General features: G+C 54.0%; 2 protein-coding genes across 6 annotated transcripts; one reads left to right on the forward strand and one right to left on the reverse strand.

The window, feature by feature from the left end:
- The first annotated feature begins 85 nt into the window (after positions 1–85).
- Positions 86–17857, forward strand: AGBL5 (AGBL carboxypeptidase 5). Of its 5 annotated transcripts, XM_040623008.1 has the most exons (16): positions 680–698; positions 1392–1651; positions 1880–2051; positions 2368–2531; positions 3091–3268; positions 3528–3706; positions 4132–4588; positions 5087–5256; positions 5576–5711; positions 6363–6565; positions 7194–7408; positions 14654–14809; positions 15885–15991; positions 16291–16337; positions 16827–16957; positions 17334–17476. In XM_040623008.1, the coding sequence occupies exons 2-15, from the start codon at positions 1437–1439 to the stop codon at positions 16873–16875; spliced, it is 2448 nt and encodes an 815-aa protein (XP_040478942.1). In that variant the 5' UTR covers positions 680–698; positions 1392–1436; the 3' UTR covers positions 16876–16957; positions 17334–17476. The 5 variants fall into 5 exon arrangements, with proteins under 5 accessions (XP_040478940.1, XP_040478942.1, XP_008698558.2 ...); XM_040623006.1 differs by lacking the exons at positions 680–698; positions 16291–16337 and adding an exon at positions 86–219 and having other exon boundaries at positions 17334–17857; XM_008700336.2 differs by lacking the exon at positions 16291–16337 and having other exon boundaries at positions 17334–17857.
- OST4 (oligosaccharyltransferase complex subunit 4, non-catalytic) lies at positions 17729–19066 on the reverse strand. Its single transcript, XM_040623010.1, has 3 exons — positions 18910–19066; positions 18649–18786; positions 17729–17959 (listed from the first exon to the last, which is right to left on the reverse strand). The coding sequence occupies exon 2, from the start codon at positions 18783–18785 to the stop codon at positions 18672–18674; it is 114 nt and encodes a 37-aa protein (XP_040478944.1). The 5' UTR covers position 18786; positions 18910–19066; the 3' UTR covers positions 17729–17959; positions 18649–18671.
- Positions 19067–20144: the final 1078 nt, after the last annotated feature.

Genomic DNA, 20144 nt, shown 5'->3' on the forward strand with positions numbered 1-20144 from the left:
ACCCCTGCGTGCTGACCAATGGCAGCGCGCCTTACTGGGCGGGTAGCCAGCTGTACCCGCGGCCAATAGGCGAGAGACTTCTTGTTTCCTGGCAGAGCGGGGTCCCGGCACCGCGGCGCTCGGGTTTTGTTTGGGTCCTGGGTGGAGGGCCCGGGTGCCGGGGCCCGAGGTGGCGCCTCGCTAGCGGGAGAGGGAGCGGGATCGCCGGCCCCGAGAGAGGTGAGGGGCGGTGCGTGGAGCGCGGGCCCCGCCGGCCCCGGCCCCGCCCCCTTGTCAGCCCCTTTCAGCCCGGAGCCCCTCTGGAATGCCACCCCGCCCCCCCCCGCCCGTCCCACCCCCGCCCCACCCCCGGCCCGGGCCTCCCCGGCCCCACCCCCACGCCCGTGGCCGCACTTCTGACCCCCAGTCCCTGCCTCGAGTGTGAGTCTGTCTCGCCCCTCCATGCCTCCGAACCCCACCCTGCCCTGGGCGAGCTCGGTCAGTGTGAGGCGAGGGTCTGTCGGAGTCGAGGATCGAGAAGCCACCCCTTGCCCCCAAGTGGGTGTCTACCAGCCACTTTTTTAGGGGTGCTCAGAATACCCATCACTCACCCACAACTACTGCCAGCCTAGCTCTTTCAGGGACTCCAGTGCTTTGCAGGGCGGGAGGGGGCTGGAAACAGACCCATGTCCTAACTGGGATTGAGCTACAGTCTCCAGGTGAGCAGGTGGCTTCTGCCCAGTTTCTTTTGTCTTGGCAAAGGCCGCAGTTCTCTAGTTTTCTTTCATAATAGGCATGAGGTAGTAAGGAAAAAAAAGAAAGAAAGAAAGAAAGAACCAGCCCTTCCAGGGCTCAGGGGAGCAACAGACCGAATACCTGGTTAGTACTTGTGAGGACGGAGGAGTGGAGAGAAGCAGCTGCCCACTTAAACTTAGAAACTTGGAACTTGGTTCTCTCGGCTTTGCTCTGCTGGAGAGCGGGAGCCAGTCTAGGAACCAGAGACCCAGAAAGGCCCATCCTTCAAGATGGCCATGTGTTGTGCTGGGTGTATCTGGGCTAGGTGTGGGGAATCTGACCTATTGTTATCCTCTAACCTTTGGGCTGCAGAAATGTTTAGAATCTAGCATTTCTCAACACAGTTAAGCCATTGAGTGCTTTGTTCTGGAATAGCCAAGCTGTTGTAAAATGAGGTCCTTTTAGGTCAGTTATAAACTCTTAGCGTGGGGACAGAATACTGCTTTCTCTTAGCCTTTGGCAGAAGGCCACTTCTACCTTTTCTGAGGTGGAAAGACTCTGTTGCTTCTTAGAGCACTCCCTAAGAATAGCTTTCATTTATCAGGAGATACCCAAAAAAACTTGGTTTCCTTTTTCTTCCTCTCCTTCTTACACCCCCCGCCCCCATTTTTCCCCAGCTCTCAGGGCCAGAGTGGGCAGGAGGATGCTTTCCCAGCCTCACCATGGAGCTACGCTGTGGGGGCCTGCTGTTCAGTTCTCGCTTTGATTCAGGGAACCTAGCCCACGTGGAGAAGGTGGACTCTGTGTCCGGCGATGGCGAAGGAGGAGCAGCTGGGGCGTCAGCCCCCATCAGCAGCATTGCCTCTTCCCCTGACTACGAGTTCAACGTGTGGACCCGACCAGACTGTGCCGAAACAGAATTTGAGAATGGGAACAGGTAAGAGGAAAGAAGTGGAGGGTGGAAGAAGAAGAGAGATGTCCGTGTCTCCAGATCTCTGACTTACAGTTCCCACCATCACTGCCCTTCCTCTCCCTACTCTCCTCCCTCTCTCCTTGCCGCCTCCTTACTGAAGAGGCCTTTGCCAACTTCGCTTGCTCCAGCTGTCCCACGTACCCTCTCTCCAGCCCTCAGTATCCAGTGACCTGTTTCTCCTCTGGCCCGCAGGTCGTGGTTCTACTTCAGTGTCCGGGGAGGAGCGCCAGGGAAACTCATCAAGATCAACATTATGAACATGAATAAGCAAAGCAAACTGTACTCCCAGGGCATGGCCCCCTTTGTGCGCACACTGCCCACCCGGCCGCGCTGGGAACGCATTCGAGATCGGCCCACGTTTGAGGCAAGTTCTCCTTGAGGAGGAAAGACAGACAGGGGTACTAAAAGTAGAAGGGCCAGAAAAAAGGAGTTAGCCTCGATATGGAGTACCAGGCAGGCGGCACACAAGGTTTTGGTGTCCGCTTTCCCGCCAGTGCTAGCTGGAATCCAAGATAAGCCCCTGCCTTAGGAAGCCTAGAAGGAGCCGACTGTCATATGGAAAGTCCCAGAGGGAGGGAAGTTGGTCACTGTGTGAGGGGGTAAGGTCAGTTCCTGGCGATCCTAGTAGGGTCTTAGTTCTCACACCAACGGTCCCTCCCTCTTCCTCCTCTGCTCCTCAGATGACAGAAACGCAGTTTGTGTTATCCTTTGTTCACCGTTTCGTGGAGGGCCGTGGGGCCACCACCTTCTTCGCCTTCTGCTACCCATTCTCCTACAGTGACTGCCAGGATTTGCTAAACCAGCTAGACCAGCGCTTTCTGGAGAACCACCCTACCCATAGCAGGTGCCGACCCCACCCTTACTCCTGCCACACAGTCCCAGAGCAGACAGCACCTCGGCTGCTTCTGGAACTTGCCCCAGGAGCCCTGAACCAGAAACATCACCATTCTTTTTTCTGTACAGAATGTGGGACTTTGGGTACCTTTGATAAATATGTGTATGACCTTGATCTCACCGTACCACCACCTGCATTCCACTCATCCACCTGCCCAGTTCAAGCCTCTTAACGTCCCAGCTCCCATCAGTTATCCAGAGCTTAGCACTGCCATTGCCCAGCACACCTTTTTTTCTGTCCCAACAGAGGGCAACCGTGCACACAAAGTCATCTATCCTAGGGAGCCATAAACTGGGGAGAGAACAGTAAGTTTATCCTGTCCTGTATGCTGCATGCTAGCCGTGCAGACCACCCAAATCTTCAGCCTCATTTAACATCGTGAGGGACTACAAGGTCCCAAAGGTTAAGGTAAAAGACCAGATCCTACAAATCCTAGGCTGGCGATGAGGCTCCCCTCTTGTTAGGGCTTTAGGGACTTCTCCTGGCTTAATGATTTTTGTCCCCACAGTCCCCTGGATACTATCTATTACCACCGGGAGATCCTTTGCTATTCTCTGGATGGACTGCGTGTAGATCTGCTAACCATCACTTCCTGCCATGGGCTTCGAGAAGATCGGGAGCCCCGTCTAGAGCAGCTATTTCCTGATACCGGCACCCCCCGACCATTCTGTTTCACAGGCAAGAGGGTGAGTGGGAATAGCCTAGAGATAGTACCTTGGCCTTTCCTTAGCCGCAGACCTTGCTAACAGCTTGAGGCACGTTATCTCTGGGCATCCTGGCCACAGCCTTAGCCTGCATTGGGAGGCAAGCATGGCCACTCCCACTCCACCTGCAGACTCAGCCAGCTGGAAATCCAGTGGCTAGTCCTGCCCGCCCTACCCCATGTTCTGTTAGAGTGGACCTACAGAGTAACTGGCCTAATGACCGCTCTCCTCTCCACCTCAGATATTCTTCTTAAGCAGTAGGGTACACCCTGGGGAGACTCCATCTAGCTTTGTCTTCAATGGCTTTCTGGACTTCATCCTTCGACCTGATGACCCCCGGGCCCAAACCCTGCGTCGCCTCTTTGTCTTTAAGCTGATTCCCATGTTGAACCCCGATGGTGTGGTCCGGGGCCACTACCGGTAAGAAGTCTCCCCAGCCTCTCAGGATTGTTCCCAGTCCCCCTCGTGTCCTCCATCCCAGTGAAATACTGTGAGAGCCTCTCCTTTAACTTCTCCTATATGACAGTCCTCTTGCACCGAACAAGGGCAAGCCCGTCTCCTTGTCCAGTGACCAGAGAAGGAAGGTGGCACATCTCGTGGCACTCTCTGGAAGGAGTAGTTAGAATAACCGCAGGTTCTGCTGGGTGCAGGGAGCCCTCTTAGGTCTCTGAGGTAGGGCTGACAGCCGATCAGGGAGAGGGCCTGTCCTCAATGCTTGCCTTCCTCATGCAGCCTGAGTCTCCCATTTTATAAGTCCGTCCCCCATGGGCTCCCTTTCATCCATGCTCACGTCTCCCCCACTGGCCTAGCCTCTCGAGCCTGCTGCAGTCCCTGTCCTCCTACAGCACAGACTCACGTGGCGTGAATCTGAACCGTCAGTACCTGAAGCCTGACGTGGCCCTGCACCCAGCCATCTACGGGGCCAAAGCTGTGCTTCTCTACCACCACGTGCACTCCCGTCTGCACCCCCAGAGTCCCTCTGAGCACCAGCACAGTCCCCGTCTCCCTCCGGACGCGCCCCTTTCCGACCTCGAGAAAGCCAACCACCTCCGAAATGAGGCTCACCTCGGGCACACATCTGACGGGGACAGCCCTGAAGACTGGACACAGACCAGACCAGCGGAGCAGAAGGCCAGCGGCGTGTGGCTTGTGCCACAGCAGTGTGCGGACGCTGAGCAGCCAGCCCCCGACACCATCCCCCCGAAAGAGAGCGGTGTCGCTTACTATGTGGACCTGCACGGACACGCTTCCAAAAGGGGCTGCTTCATGTATGGCAACAGCTTTAGTGACGAGAGCACCCAGGTAGGGACCCCCGGAGTGTCATGGGAGTGCGGGGACTGTGGCAGGTCGGGAGATAGAGCGTAGGCCACGGAGAGAGGAAAGGTGGCCTTTGGTGGCAAGGCCCGCGACTGTAAGAGGTATCCTACCTCCAGACAAGCTTCAAAGGGCCGAGAAGGGGTGGCACTGGGGCTTGGTGTCTCAGTCATTACATCATGACCTTTGAACAAACGTCAAGCTGTCAGCATTAGAGTCTTTATTCTAGAGTTTGGGAAACCAGGGGGAAGGGGAAAGTTTGCATGATTGGAGAGAAGCTAAGAGCTTAAAAAGAGGCGGATTTGTACCTTTCCAACACCTGGAAGTGAGTCAGGCATGCAGTGAGAATTCCGGAACGCCGCCTACTGCTCGTGGTTGGAATGGGATCCGCCACGGGTTTAGTCACACGGCCCCTGCTTGCCGTCGCTTCCTTGTGCGTTCCTCCCTTCTGTCCCTCCTCAGTTGCCTTTTTCTTCCCCCAAACAGGTGGAAAACATGCTGTATCCAAAGCTCATCTCCTTGAACTCAGCACACTTCGACTTCCAGGGCTGCAATTTCTCGGAGAAGAACATGTACGCCCGAGACCGCAGAGACGGCCAGTCAAAGGAGGGCAGCGGCCGGGTTGCGATCTACAAAGCCTCAGGGATCATCCACAGGTTGGCTGGAAGCTGGGCTGTAGCCGATGAGGTACCTTCCCTAAAGAAACCACCACCCCGTCTCGGCTGTCTGAGGAGCGGGAGGCGGCCCAGGCCCTCCCAGGAGACAGGCTCATTATTAGCGCCCCTGTCTGTGGTCCGGGACTCTGTCTTTTGAGGACCTGCTGGGTACGCCGTGCTGTGCCGAGGCTAGGGCTTAGCACTTTGTTCGTATCCACTTTTTTCCAAGTGATGCCTTCTTAGACCACCAAGGCTGCTCCCCATGGTTCTGTCCTGATTCTGTCCAGGCAGGACACTAATAAAGGTCTCTGTGTCTTAGCTACACACTTGAATGCAACTACAACACTGGGCGCTCCGTGAACAGCATCCCTGCCGCCTGCCATGACAACGGGCGTGCCAGCCCCCCTCCCCCGCCGGCCTTCCCCTCCAGATACACTGTGGAGCTCTTCGAGCAGGTATGGATACATGGGATACATGGGGAAAGGGGAACTCCAAGTCTGGAAGGGCCTTCGCTCCTGCAGCCTGACTCGGGTCCTCTGAAGAGAGGCTCACCGCTGTCAGCATCTCACCCCGGGCTTACTGTTCTCAGCTAACCTAAGGGGCAGGCCGTGGCTGTGATGGTATCAGAGGGTGAGCGGGCACTGTTTCTAACCCCATATCGCAGACAGTCCCCGGCACAGCTGAGTCACATTCTTTGCCTCTGAGCTCGTCTTCCTCCTCCTACTGGGTTGTTCACTTCTGGGCTTAAAAGCATCGCCTGTACACTGGTCTTGATGACCCCTGGGGTCCTAAGGCACACAAGAGAAGCAGAAAGAGCTGCAGGTTATAGAAGAGATCAAAGCACCTTCTGCTAGAATTCCTTCCTGGGGCCAGCCAGAAAGCACACCTCCTCTTGCCCGTAAAGGATGAGGGCCCCCAAATGAGCAACAGTCTAGGGAACAGCTTAAATCTGCCGAGATAAACAACCCTGGCACAAAATTTGGGGTACCCACTGAGAAAATTTGAGGCCTGGCCTCTCCTTCCCTTCCACGGTGCTGTGTGACCCACCCCAACAAGCAGCCTGGGCTGGAAGGCCCAGATGCTGAGCCCCCTGGACCACCCCGCAGGTGGGACGAGCTATGGCCATTGCCGCTCTGGACATGGCAGAGTGCAACCCATGGCCCCGGATCGTGCTGTCGGAGCACAGCAGCCTCACGAACCTGCGTGCCTGGATGCTAAAACACGTGCGCGGCAGCCGAGGCCTGAGCGGCACCGTGAGCGGGGCTGTCAGCAAGAAGAGAGGCGCTCGGACGCCACCCAAAAGCAACAGGTAAGACCACAGCGTGAGGGAGGAGACGGTGTGAAGGTGGAACAGGGCTCCAGGGCAAGGAGTTCCCAGGGATTTGTGTTCCTTCCCTATCCTAAAGGACCACATGGTGAATATTTTCAGAGTAATTTAAATTGGTAAGATTAATGCATTTTTTGAAAATGGGATCCTCTTCCATTTTACCTGGAGCTACAGACCCTAGGCATCTGAAAACCAGGCCAGGGGATTCCCTGCTCAGAGCCCTGCACAAAATTAAATATAATTGCAGCGAAGGTGGGGGCAAGGTGTTGGCTTCCAGTGGTCGGGGATGAGTCAGGGTTCCCAGGGCCAGCACCAAGGGAATAAGACGGGAATTCACTGCGCGTTAAAGCTGCCCAGAGACAGCCCTGTAGCTCTTAGTATGCCTTCTGCAGGACCAGCTCTGTGTGAACAAGGGGTCGTAGGCATTCTGAGGTCAGCTGGTGTGCCCGGGTCAGCTACCGCATCCATGGACACAGAGTCCTCCCTTCTCCCTTGCAATGAGTCCCTGAGCCTGTCCCCCAGAGGTGCCTTCCTGAGCACCAGACCCTGGGGAAAGCCTTGGGACATGACCTCCCCGGCCCGCGGTTAACCGGCCTCTGCTTCTTTGCAGCGGCTTGCCTGTTTCCTGCTCTGAAAATCCCCTGAGCCGGGCACGCAGTTTTAGCACCGGCACAAGTGCCGGGGGCAGCAGCAGCAGCCAACAAAACTCTCCACAGATGAAGAACTCCCCCAGCTTTCCTTTTCATGGCAGTCGGCCTACAGGGCTGCCAGGCCTGGGCTCTAGCACTCAAAAGGTCAGCCACCGGGTGCTGGGCCCTGTCAGAGGTAAGCCAGTCTGGGAGCCCCTGCAACAGGTGTTCAGTTGTTTGGGGCATTGCTGGGGGAAGTGAGAGCTTGAAGATACTCACTTGGCTGGGACCAAGGGGTCAACCAATAAAATTAGTTTATAGCAGACTCTGCAGCCTCTCCTGCGACCTTGGTGTTCCCCACGCCACGAGCTCCAGAGCAGGAGTGTGCGTGGCCCGGGCGGGAGGCCTGGGCACCTGGGCTTCGGCACTTGCTGGGAAGCAGGGGGCTTTTCAAGGACAAAACACTAGCTGAAGCAGGGCCATACGGAAGTGAGGAGCCTCCACGGCAGGGCCGGGGTCAGTCTGTCTCGTTGGGAGCAGTGTAGGGAAATGTCCTCACGACGCCAGCCGCGGCACTGTAGAGCTGGAGACCCCCAGCCCAGGTCTCTGTGGGATGAAATTGTTCCTGGCTTCAGAGCCTGTTCAGAAAGTGGCATCGGAAGGATTCCAGCTCTTCCAACAAAAAATGGAAGAACCACAGACAGCTTGTCTGAGACTTACTAAACAGTCTGGGCCCTTCCAGCAGTGGCCACAGCTGCTCGGTGGTGCATCGGGACCCCTAGGCTTGGCTCGAGGAGACCCTGCCTGATAAGAGATTCTGGGTTCAAATGTGTAACAGAAACAGATGGGCTTTTAGGGAAAAAGAAGAGGAAGGCCTATGGAGCCATTCCTTGGGAGTGACTCAGACTTTGGTGGGGAGAGACTGCCGTGTTGCCACTTCTAGAAGTACACTGACCCCCAAATCAGTATTGTTCATGGCCTCTGGGCTGGAGAAATCCTGCCAGAGATGGAGGCTTGTCAGCTGGAGCTCAGAGTTCTGCACTCATCCTCGTTAGCACTTCCCCGGTGCGGACCAGAAGCACGCACTGGGCCAGTGGGTATGGAAATCCGCACTGGGTACAGCAGCACAGGGGAGAGAGCAGCTTTGACCAGTAAGACCGTTTATCCCCGATAAGCAACGCAGTTACCCCTGCTTATGTTCCAAGCCCCACTCTTGGAGATCCTCCCATTGCTGGTACAGGATGCTTTTGTACACTGTGTTTGAAGGACGGTATTAGAGTAATACTAACGCCGTGTATTTAAATAGCATTAAACAGTGAACAAAACGGTATCACATATATATTTCATTTGATCCTCACAAGGACCTCTGGGGTGGATGGTGTTTCCATTTTTCTGGAGAAAACGGAGGCTGTGGAAGGGGGACTTGTCCAGGATTTCACAGCTCTTAGTGGCAGCATTACTCAAGCTTCTTACTATTCAAACTTCCTCTAATTTCTTTTCCTTTTTTCTGGGTTTTTTTTTTTTTTTCCCCTTTTCTTTCTTTGTCAGCCTCTCATACCTCTTCACTCATAGCTCCTGGGAAGGAATGTCAGCGTCCTAGATTCCCCTTCCCTGACTACAAAAGAGAAATAGGAAAGAGTCCTCTCTAGGTCCAGCTCCTCCCTGGAGGATTCTAGGCAGTTTGTAATCAGTATTTTACTGTCATGCCCATCCCCACCCCAATGCAGAGTGCTGTGCGAAGCGCCTTCAGTGAGGGACATGTACTGTCTCTGGTACTTGCCCCAGATAACTAAGAGAAAAGGTGCATATTCAGTACTAAGGATTTCCTTACAGGAAACAGGCCTAGAACAGTCAACAGAGCATAAAAGCACACACACATTATAAACACAGGGGACTTGGGGAGCCACTGTCGTAGATAAACTCAAGAGTAATTAGCCAAAGAATGTTCAGTTGAGGAATGGTTTTGAAGAATGGATGGTAGCATATGGCCTGATAAAAACATTCCAGAGATGAGAACGGTAGCCAGGAGCAGCACTGCTGCGTAGAGAGGACAAGAAGCAGACATATCTTGCTGGCTCAAGGGGCCAAGCCCTTCAGCACAGAAATCAGGTGAAGAGAAGTAGAAGGAAGAAGTTAAAATGCCTTGAAAAGAAAGATTATGAGTTAACTGAGACATACAGCAACGACTGTGTGCTTTAGAGAATGATGAGAACAAAAGATTTATGGAAGAACAGCCTGTGAACTATACACACTGGGCAGGCAGGGGGTGGGGAATCCTCGCCACAGTTTGTACGCGAGATGACTAATGGCTGTGCCAGGGTCCGGAAAGGAGAGATGAATATATGTATCAGCAATAGAGATGGCAGGGTTCAGTGATGGTGGAAGAAAGGCAAACTAAGAGCTTCAAGGCTGTCAGCCAAAGGAAAGAGTCATGGTGATGTTAAGACATTGGAAGAAAAAATGTTGAGTTTGTTTATTCTAGACATGCTTGGATGTCGTGCGCTATCTATATGGAGATGTTCTGCAGGCAAAAAAAAGAGTCAGCATGTAGAAAAGGCGACAGCAAGGTCGTCTCTAGGCGTCATCCACACACGCAGGTAAAACAAGTGAGAAGCGATGTCCCCCCAGGGGAATGAACTAAGAAGCAGAAAAAAAAGAGCTGGCTCAAGTAAGAGACACCTGGGGACTTGTGTCAGTATTTGTAAGAGCTGAGAAACTATGTCTCTGAAGTCAGAGGGTTGAGAAGGGGATCACTAATGAGACCAAACAGGAATACTCTAAGGAGGTAAAAGGTCAGAGTGCTGGAATCTTGACTCCGGGTGCTACAATTTTTGCTACTTCATCTCCTAAGACCCCTGAGAGGCCTACAGGATAGGAGACCAGGCCTGGCTTAGGATAGGGACCTGCAATGCAGACTGTGGTATCCGGACTGGGCTTCTTCAACCAACCCTCGGAAAAACAGCTTCGCCTAGTTGATCTGTCCTGGAGCTTTGTGCTGCTTCCTGGCTCCGCACATCTGGCTCCGCACATCTGGCTCCTTGGCCCCTGCCACACCCAGGCATACTCTGTCTTCCAAGACAGGAAGAACACAACTCCCCTATCTCGGAGACCTAACTGTAAAGCAGCTATACTTTCCAAACCCAAAACCGAGACTGTGATTTGACAAAGGATTTTCTCCTGACTTGTAAATTTATGAGAAATTTCCCACTACTGTATAAAAATCATATCACACTTAACTATACATTTAATTCACGACTATCCTTTATTGGCTAAAACAGCATGAGATTGTGCTATCCAGAATACTTGAGAAAAGATCCAGGCAGCCAGCCAGAAGCTCAAAGCAGAGGTTCAGGGAACCAGTCTGGCAGGTTCTGTCCTCAAGACTGGAGGGTGACATTTCAGAAGGCCGTGTAAAGCAACTCAGGGGTGAAGGCGAATGTTCCTGGGACAGAAGGCTGCAAGAGCGTCCGAGGAAGCCCTGACCCCACCACCGCAGTGCCGGGAGCTGCTTTACCTGGTTCCCCCAGCTGCAAAACAGGTCCTGAGCAGCACCTTCCCGGCTCTGCGGTCAGGCTCCAATCCAGCAGGCGCAGAAGCGCACACGGCACTAGCAGCCGCCCTTGCTGCCGAGGAGGGCGAGCTCATGGAAATAGCTAGTCCACGACTGAGTCAGGGAAGCCCAACACCTGCAAGATGCTCGTGCAAAAGGAGGTGCAAATACAGCTTGAAGGCAGGCCTGCTGGGGGAGAGTGGATAAGTCACCCGCTTCTCCTGTCAGTCTGCAGGGCATAGGGGCTAAGGTGAGGCCAGTGGGCACCCAGGGCTCAGGGTCAGGCCGAGGCCTCCTCACGCTGTGCACCCTACGTGCTTCCTCCCAGCCCTGGACTCGGGCACGTCTCTCTCCGTAACGGAACCTGGCCCATCTGGCGGGCCCCTGCGGTAAAAGACAAGAGGCTGTGTCAAAGTGGAGCCTGTCAGCCGGCATCCTTCCACCGCCACTGTCCTCCCTCCCAGCTCTGGCCCTTCCACCTGCGGCTCCTAGAACTCTATCCTGGCCTCTGCCGTGCTGTGGCTCAGCCGACAGGCTGCGAGCAGCTCAAGCCCCATGGTAAGTGGAGGCGCCTCTGGAAAGCGAGGCAGAGGACACAGGAAGAATGGCTCCAGCACCACCCTTTCACTTTTACTGCTGCAAATAAGTTTCGTGGTGAAGGGCAGATTAAAGCTTATTTGAGGGCACGACAGGTCTCCTAACACATCCATTTGTTCCCTTGGCACCTAGCACTTATTAAATCATCAGCAAATACTTGTTGAATGAATACAAGGCACGAAGTGGGGAGCCCGATCAATGCTGGTCTCACCTTTCTACCCTTAAGGGGGCATCAGTGAGGTCTGCGATCATGCCAACGACTCAGTAAGATCTAGGGTGCTGCACGGAGGGACAGTTCGAAAGAGGTCTCGGGCGGATGATGCCAGACCCAGGCCCAAGTCAGATAACTGCTCCTTGAAGTCATGAGACCTTTAGAATATCCATTGACTCCTGCACTGGTGCGGGCCGGCCGCCTCTACCTCAGACCCTCGCCCCAGGAAATCCTACCACTCCCCAAATGCAGTCTCCAGCTGATGACCATAAAAATACAGTCTCCCTGCTTCTGGAAGCAAAGCTGATTCACGTATCACTCTGCACTCAGCCTTAAGCCACTGCCTCTATAGCTTAGAACCAAGAAATAACAGAGCTGGGGCTCCTCCCTTAAATCGTCTCAGTGGGGACTGAGTAGGCCTGGATTATATACCAGGGGCCAGAAGTCAAAACATGAGAAGCTGGGCTGTGTGCTCACCCTGCCAAGCTAACAGGCAGGCCTGGCCAGGTTTTAAAACCGTCTAAGTGAGAGTTAAAGTGCTATCTTTAAATGCCTAACCCTTTCCATATTAGGCCTCTCTCCTAAACCAGACTGGTCTCCCATCCTTCAGCTCTCATCAGGGCAGGATTCTTGAGTTGTATCCATAGTCTCTCTCCCAGAATACCTACCTTCACACTGACAGTTTCCACATCCTATGCCTGTTTTGCTTCATACTCTCCTGAATGCTTCTCAGTTCTTGCTACAACCTCCAAATGTCCCAAAGGCTTTCATTCGCTTTCTTACTTGCTCTTTCTTACCTTTCCTGGGGTGGGTGAGGTTCCATCCTTTAACATGATTTCAGCATACCCTTGTGTATAGGTATTCCTCAGATCCTCTAGAAACTATTTCCATCCTTGATCACATTCAGGTTCATTTCTGCCTATTATGCACTGACATTTGGCCATCATCCTGATATCACTGTTTTACCACAGAATTACCCAGGTCTGGGTTCTACAGTATTTCTAAGTCACTGGTGGTGGGTAACACTCGGGTTATTTGACTGTGTCCATGAGTCTCTGACTTCTGTTGTCTTTTAGTGCTGTGTCACCTCTTACTAGGTCCCTACGGTCTGGTTGTTGTTGTTGTTGTTGTTTATTGACGTATAGTTGACAGGTCTGGTTATTTTTGACTCTTGGCTGTAGCCGGTACCCAGCCTCTCAACAAACTTCTCAAAGCTAAAGTACCTTCTGTCCTGAAATCTCTCCCTTTTTTCTATTCCTTATTCATATAAGTATCAATTTTTAAAAATCTGGTTTGGGACTTCCAAAAGTAGCCTGTCACTGCTAGCTGATGCTCAGTAGAGCTGGACAAGTTAATTGTCACCTACTTCCTGAATTAGAGGTGCTTTCCATCTAATACATGTTGCTTTGTTAGGGGCCACTGGCATCCTGGGACCGCCACTGAATTCAGCTCAATGAAGGTTAACAGCCCATTTGGTCTGAGAGTATGTTGGCACCTGCTGTCCCTCTGTGACAAGGAAGGACCTGCCAAACCCGAAAGCCTCCCTACCCAGTGCAGCCACTGTCAGCTCTCAGAACTCGTAGCAGTGAGGCTTTAGGCACGAGGAGTGGACCAGAGAGCGAGCCGCCACCCAGGGTGTAAGCCTATGTCCTTAGGCTCAGAGAGATTACTGAGGCAGCCCATGGTCTATAGTGGGTGTCTGCTCTCCAGGAAAACGAAACCTCTACTAAAGTCTCTGGTTTTCTAGGCAGAATTTTGTAGGCACTGGGATATATAGACTGGAAAAGACAAAGTCTCTATCCTCAAGAGATTCAAGTTTCAAGTAGAATACTAGTTAAGATTTCCTGAATATTATGTGCCAGGCACTATCGTAAGTACTTTACCTGTACTAACTTATTTCATAAAGGAGACAAAACCCATAAACAGTAGCCAAGTGAACAAAGAACAATGAGGGAAGGGGAACAGTCAGTTCCACCTGTGATGGTCAAGGAGGCTTCGCCAAGGTGACATCTGAGATGGGACATGAAAGTTAGACTAGAAGAGGAAACGGACGTTGCAGAGAAACACAGGGCTAGCGGCCGCAGGGGCTATGGCAGAGGGCATGAAGGATCGAGTCAGCGTCCTACCAAGGATGGGCAGACTGGAACCACAGCGGGTGGAGCTCCGAAGGCCACATTAAAAAGTTGAGATTTATCTTTTAAAAGACCTTCAATTATCTCCCCCTGGCCTGAACCAAATGATTTTTGATCAGGTTTAGGTTTTGGAATAATTTCCGGCACCACTGTGAAAGATGGATTGTAAAAGGGAAGAGATTCAAGCTAGGGCGACCAGCAGGGAATTTTTTTTCAAAAGCCTGGTAAGAGAGAGAAAGACCTGTATCTGGACAGGGGCCATGGCGAGGGAGAATGGAGGCGAATCCAAGCAAAGGCAGGGGCAGTGTGTTCCCGATTTGGTTAAACACAAACCAAAATGTAAGCGAGGAGTCACAAGCTGAAACAAGGTTTCTAGCCCATTTTTCACCAAGATAAGGAGAACAAAAGGCAGGATGGGAGAAGATGAGTTTTGCCGGGGTCATGAGAGACTACCAGGTAGAAATGCCAGTGGACCGCTGACCTGCAGTTCCGGGGAAAGAGCCAGAAAGCAGCTTGAGAGTTTAGAGGGTACAGAGCAGAAGGAGACCAAGAATAGATTGGGGGGGGGGGCACGGTGAGCACTGGTATTTGGTGGCAGGAAGAGCAAACGAAGAGGGACGGTTAGAGGTAGGAGAACCCAGGGGAGCCGTGTTGCGGAAGTCAAGCTCAGTAACTTCTGTGCCTGAAGAGAACCGAACTGTTCAGAAATGAACCGGGGAGTGAGCAGGTTGGTTGGCCACAGACAGGTGGATGAGGGCTGGCTGTGGCCTGGACAACTGGAATAAACGGCAGAGGTCTTTCTACCCACGTGAGATTTACTTCTGAAGGGGATGCTGGTGTGATGACAAGCTTGAGAGCCGGCACCTTCTGAGCAGGGGGCGCCAGCGAGGCAGTGCAGTGCCAGGGCCTCGCTTATTTTGCCCTTTTATCTCCTATGTCCCTTCCGCTCAGAGCCCCGAAGCCAGGACAGGAGACGGCGGCAGCAGCCACTGACCCATCGCCCTACTTCAAGCAGCCTGGCCCCATCCCCAAATCCTGCTAGTTCTAGCCCCGCCTCCTCACACAGCATGGGCCCCTGTCTGCTGCCCAGCGCACTCAGCGTATCAGGTCTGTACCCACTGCCAGCGAAATCTGGGTTGGCCAGCCTCCTTCCTTCCTTACCACGGAGGGTATAGACCAGTCTCTCTACTAGGCTTAAAGCAGTCCCTCCCACTCCCTTGCCACCTGACCTGGCCTTCTCTCTTGACTGGATGTAATGCAGCCCTCCACACACCAGGGGCATCAGCTACCCTCCTGGATGGTCCTAAATCCCTAAAGCACCTATGCCCTTCAACAGGAAGCTGGAAATCATCTTTGTATGATAAAATAATAGTTCCCAGTTCCTGAGTGTCTGCTGTGTGGCAGGCACTGCTCTAAGCACATTACCTCACTTAATCCTCATTTTTAAAGTTGAACAACCCAAGTACCTGCTACTTGGAGCTTCCTGACTCCACGAGCTGGGCAACATTAGACAAAACTGAATGAAAAAAGGCAGAGGTCTTTCACCTGTCGTCATGGCAAATGCAGTGTAACCACGTCTTCCACATAAAACCTAGGCCACCTGCTCTCCTTCTAAGTGATACCCCCAGCGGTGTAAAGGACTGAATGGGAAGGAGTCGTAAGACTCCAGTCCAACATCGTGTAACGCCCTCAGAGCTTGTAACTCCCAACCTATCAACTCTCTTCAATGGGCAGCCCTCAATCCACCAGTCTTGGGTACTGACTTGATCCTTAAACACTTACTCATTTGGATGGGATAGGCTCTAAGGTCTGTAAATTCAGAGTGGTTCAGTTTGGTGGACTCTGATTCAAGATCCAAGTTGCTATTCCAGCACTGGGACCAGACTAGAGCATGCCGTGCTTCTCAACCAGGGGCCATTTTGCCCACTAGGGAACGTGTGGCAAGGTCTGAAGACATTTCTGGTTGTTACAGTGGGGACAGGGTTGGGGAAGAAATGCTATCTAGTGGGTAGAGGCCAAGAATGCTGCGTAACATTCTACAGTGCACAAGACAGCCCCCCACAACAAAGAATTATCCAGCCCAAAATGTCAATATTGCCAATACTGAGCAAACCTGATCTAGAGGAAGTTACCTCTTCTTCTCCATGGTCGCCTACCCTGATATGTTTCCTTTGTTTCCTAGGGAGCAGCTGCTCACTCCTGTCCTCAGGGGACAAGCCAGAGGCTGTCATGGTGATTGGGAAAGGGCTGCTAGGACCTCGGATCCCCTGTATCAGGACACGATTGCAGGTAAGTTTTGGGTCTTCCCCAGCCCCCAGCAAAACAACTCTGGCAGAGCCCAGCAAGGCATTGTTCATCTGGGTAGTGGGAGGGAAAATGCTCAGCACTGCTTTACAGCCTCTCCCCTCAACCATATCGGAAAGCTCCTCTCGTGCCTGAGTGCCTCTGTCTGTCCAGTGCCCCCAGTCCCTTCAGCCAGGTCCTTGCTTGCTTCCAACCCATGTCCCTGCCAGATATACCCTGACCTCAGCCTGCTAGCTTTGGCTTTGCCTGCCCCTGCCCTTAGCTTCTCCTCTCTTTCTGCCCAGACCTGCCCGAGGAGAGTTCCCGCCAGGAGGGGTCCCGGATTCCCCAGGTAACACAATCTGGTTGCTGCTCCTCAGAACAGCTGTGCCACCAACTCCAGTTCAGTCCAGATCCCCATGCTAAGTTGGCTGAAACTAGGTACAGGCAGAGACTGGATGGGTGAAACCTAAGCTGCTCTGGCAGGGGCTGAGGCACAGAAGGCTCTGAGGGAGAGCTACGGATTCTGCAACCACGTTCCATACACTGCTTCTCTAGTTAGCTAGATGTTAGACATGATATAACCATGGAGGTTAAATGCTGGATCCTTCTGCCTCCCCTGGTTCAGTAAGACTTGAAGTCATAGACTGAACACAAGAATTCTCTAGCTATGATCCTGCCTTACCTTCTCAGCCAGGGACAGTGCCAAGAAATTCAAGGTCCCAATACCCATGCTGACCTCTATACTACATTCTTACGTATGGAAACTCTAGAAGCAAACCCAGAAGCAAAACAGTTTATGGAAGAATCCAGCCTCTTAGCCCACCCCCTATCCATACAGGCTAGGCCCAGGTTGGGCCGGGGCTCACCGCCGACTTGCAGAGGGATGAGCGGCTCTTCCGGCCCCACATCCCCTATACCCCGGACCAGGGAAAGCAGTGAGCCGGAGCCGGGACCCCACTCTGCACCAGGGTGAGCACCCGGGTCCAGTCCCTCACCCCACCTCACTTCTAGCCCTTCATTCCCATTTCTGCCATTCAGGATCAGAAATTTTCTCCCTTCCCTACTCCCTCTGACCCCAAAAGACTAAAGGCACTTTCATTAAGAATCTTGTCCCTGATTTTTTTCCCATCATGGCCTCAGTCTTCCCTCCAAAGGGACAAGAAAACAACTTCTTGTTAGGGCCTAAGGCCTAGGAGCTGGCTTGTTCCAGCATCAGCCCACTATGCAACGCTCAACCCCTCTATCCTTACCCATCTCACCTCTCCCATCTCCCAGCCCCTGGCGAACAGACCAGAAGAGGGGCAGAGTTTTCACAACCCTGATTCCTCTCTCTTCTCTGTTGCAGGCTGCCTCAGGCCGGGCCCCCACGGCCCCGCTCTGCCCCTGCCTTTTCTCCTATTTCCTGTAGTCTATCTGACTCCCAGTCCCGGATTTGTTACAGCGGGGGGCCCTTGGGCCAACCTGAGGTTTGTTTTGTCCCTAAATCTCCCCCACTCACTGTCTCTCCCCGGGTCTGATGCCTCAACCTTCATGCCCAGTATATAGCCCCAAGATGGGAACACAGTGAGAAATGTGCTAGTCCCCTCCCTCAGCTGTTGATTCCATGTGACAACCATAGCTCCTTGGAATGCCAGCCACACTGTTCTGAGGCATCCAGAGCACCACCTTGAGACAGGACAAAGCAGGAACCTGCTACCCCATCCCTCCCTCCACAGCACAAGATTTTGGGACCACAAAAAATATATCTATATTTTTATATTGGGGGGAGGGAGTAGAAAAGAAACCCCTATACTGGGCCCTACTCAGTGGCAGCTTCTTGTTCCATAGGGTTAAGGAAGACTTTGAGGAAATAAAAGTTGTTTGGAAAAATCCAGGTGTAGTTGATTTGTATGTTGTGATGGGTAGAGGGATGAAGTGAAGTGTGAAGGCCCCTCACACCCTCCATCTTGCCTCAGACTATGTCCTGGAACCCTAGAAAAGAGGGGGAAAGACCCGAGGTAAGGAAAATGCTGCAGCTTTCGTCTGGGGAAATCCTTCAGGCATCAACTCTCATCCACCCTGTCCCCCCCTTTACATTTTTGACCCACACTTAAGGTTCCCCCACCCCCGCCTTCCCCTAGGACTTGGGTCTACAGTAGCCAACTGCTAACTCAGTGCCCCTTGCCCCAGAATACGGAAATAGAATTCTACATCTTTACAACCACACACACACACACACACACACACACACACACACACACAAAAAGATGCACACGCACAAATTCTGCCTAAATAAAAGTCTAAACAACCTTAGAGAAGTGAGGACTACTTAAGTGAAGAGCCCAAATCCTCATACTTGGATGGCATCCTCAGTACCTTTATTCCTACCGGTGTCAGTGCCTCCTTGTAGCCAAACCCCCAACTTGGGCATCGGGGTACCATGAAGACAGGGGCTGAGGAGAATTAGGAAACTCACCCCATTCTAGCAGGGAGCAGTTTAAGGGGGAGAGGGCAGGGCACTGCAAGGCTCTCCCTACTGTGTGTGGATAAAGGGGCTCAGTTCTGGACTGTACCATGGTTGGCCCGACACTTTCTGATTTGAAGTTTCGAACCCTGCAGAGCCTGGCGCGGCCTCGCCACTCCACTCTCCGGGGGCTGGGCGCTAAGCCCCGGACCGTTACCTGGGGCGGAGAAAGCGCCACTTTCATTCCTGCTTCTTGGGATTGTTGACGGCCACGTAGTGATAGAGAACGACAAGCAGGAAGAGCGACACGCCCAGCATGTTGGCGAAGATGGCGAGCTGCACGTCTGTGATCATCCTGCGGAGAAGAGGGGGGCCTGAGCCTGCGGCCCGCACACTCCTCGCCCAGGCCGGGACCCGTCCTCGCCCCCAGGACCAGCCACCGCCGAAGCGCCGAGGAGCGCGCTTGCGTGCCTCTCACCTGATCAGCTGGGCTCCCGGTGCTGCGGTCTGCGTACTAGCCGGAGGTAGGAGTCCCGGCCCGGAAGTTGGTAGCGCGAGCGCAAGCCCAAACCAGGCACTTCCGGCCGTGCCGCTTGGTCGGAACGGGCTCTCTAGCCCCGCCGTCTCGCCTGCTCCCCGCGGCGCATCGCAAGGGGCGGGGTCTCGGGCGGGGCTGCGGAGGGAAGGCCAGCCGTAGGGGGCGGGCGAGCCGCGGACGCGCGCCTGGGGCCGGCGGGACGCAGCTGGCCACAGCTGGCCGCCGCTGGCGCGGCCGGGGACCAAGCAGCGCTGTGGTGGCCTCCCGGGAGCCGGGCGGCGGGCTAGGGCGAGGGTGCGGCGGCGTGGCCGGGTGAGAGGCTCGGCCGGACCCCTAGATTCCGACCCCCTTTCCTGCCCTGGCCCCCCGCGCTGCTGCCCACCCTCCGCTTCCCGGCTCGGCCCAGCCAGGTGCTTCCTTTGGGCCCTGCCCTCAGTGTCCCCTCCCTGGCCCCGGCAGCGGAAAGGGGGGTGAGAGGCGGTACAGAATGGGGAGAGAGCTGGGGCGGCCGGGGGCTCCTCTGCTCGGCGCCCGCCTTTTTGCCCCACAGCCGTCAAGTGGAAGGGTTCTGCCTGTGATCTGACCGGTGCCTCCCTAACTTGGGCTCGTTGCCTCCACCCACCCCCGGAGGTGGGCGTCGGAAATAGGGCGGACCCTCCCGGAATCAAAACCTAAACCGTGGGACTTGAGCCAAGTGGGAAATCACCCCCCGGATGTGAGGGAGGGGGAAGGGGGGGAAGGGCTGGGACGAGCCAGGGGGTTGTGGGTTCTGAGCAGAGTGGGTGACTGGGGAGCAAGAAAACTGTGGATAGATATCTGAGGGTCTCTGGTGAGGGGAGAGACACTGGAGCTGTACAGCCTTCTGCCCCAGGGAGATCCTACTCCCCCCTCACTGCTTGCTTTCCCTCGGTTTCACCATAAAAGGGAACGGCACGGAGCCAGCCTGGGGCTGGGGGCTGGGCTGTTGCTCTGGAGCTGTCAGGGGTAATGGAAGCCAGTTGCTTTGCGGTAGAGGGGGGCCAGGGCTCAGGGGACGCCTCTGCTTTTCTGAGCCAAGGAAAACTACAGGAGCTGCTATGGGACTGGAACAGCTGGGGCAGGGGACCGTCTTGCTGCCTGTGTGCACCATGAGCCAGGGGTGCACTAGCTCAGAGCTGGCCTCCCTGGCCTGGGAC

Source organism: Ursus maritimus, unplaced genomic scaffold (genome assembly GCF_017311325.1).
Source record: "Ursus maritimus isolate PB19 unplaced genomic scaffold, ASM1731132v1 scaffold_6, whole genome shotgun sequence".
NCBI classification, from domain to species: Eukaryota; Metazoa; Chordata; class Mammalia; order Carnivora; family Ursidae; genus Ursus; species Ursus maritimus.

What these genes read in the sequence shown, in the direction of transcription:
- AGBL5 (XM_040623006.1), top strand. Translation starts at nt 1,437, where the DNA reads ATGGAGCTACGCTGTGGGGGCCTGCTGTTCAGTTCTCGCTTTGATTCA. An exon ending in CTGTGGAGCTCTTCGAGCAG is followed by an intron (nt 5,712 to 6,362) that starts GTATGGATACAT and finishes ACCACCCCGCAG; the next exon opens with GTGGGACGAGCTATGGCCAT. An exon ending in GGACCCCACTCTGCACCAGG is followed by an intron (nt 16,958 to 17,333) that starts GTGAGCACCCGG and finishes TCTCTGTTGCAG; the next exon opens with GCTGCCTCAGGCCGGGCCCC.
- OST4 (XM_040623010.1), bottom strand. Translation starts at nt 18,785, where the DNA reads ATGATCACAGACGTGCAGCTCGCCATCTTCGCCAACATGCTGGGCGTG.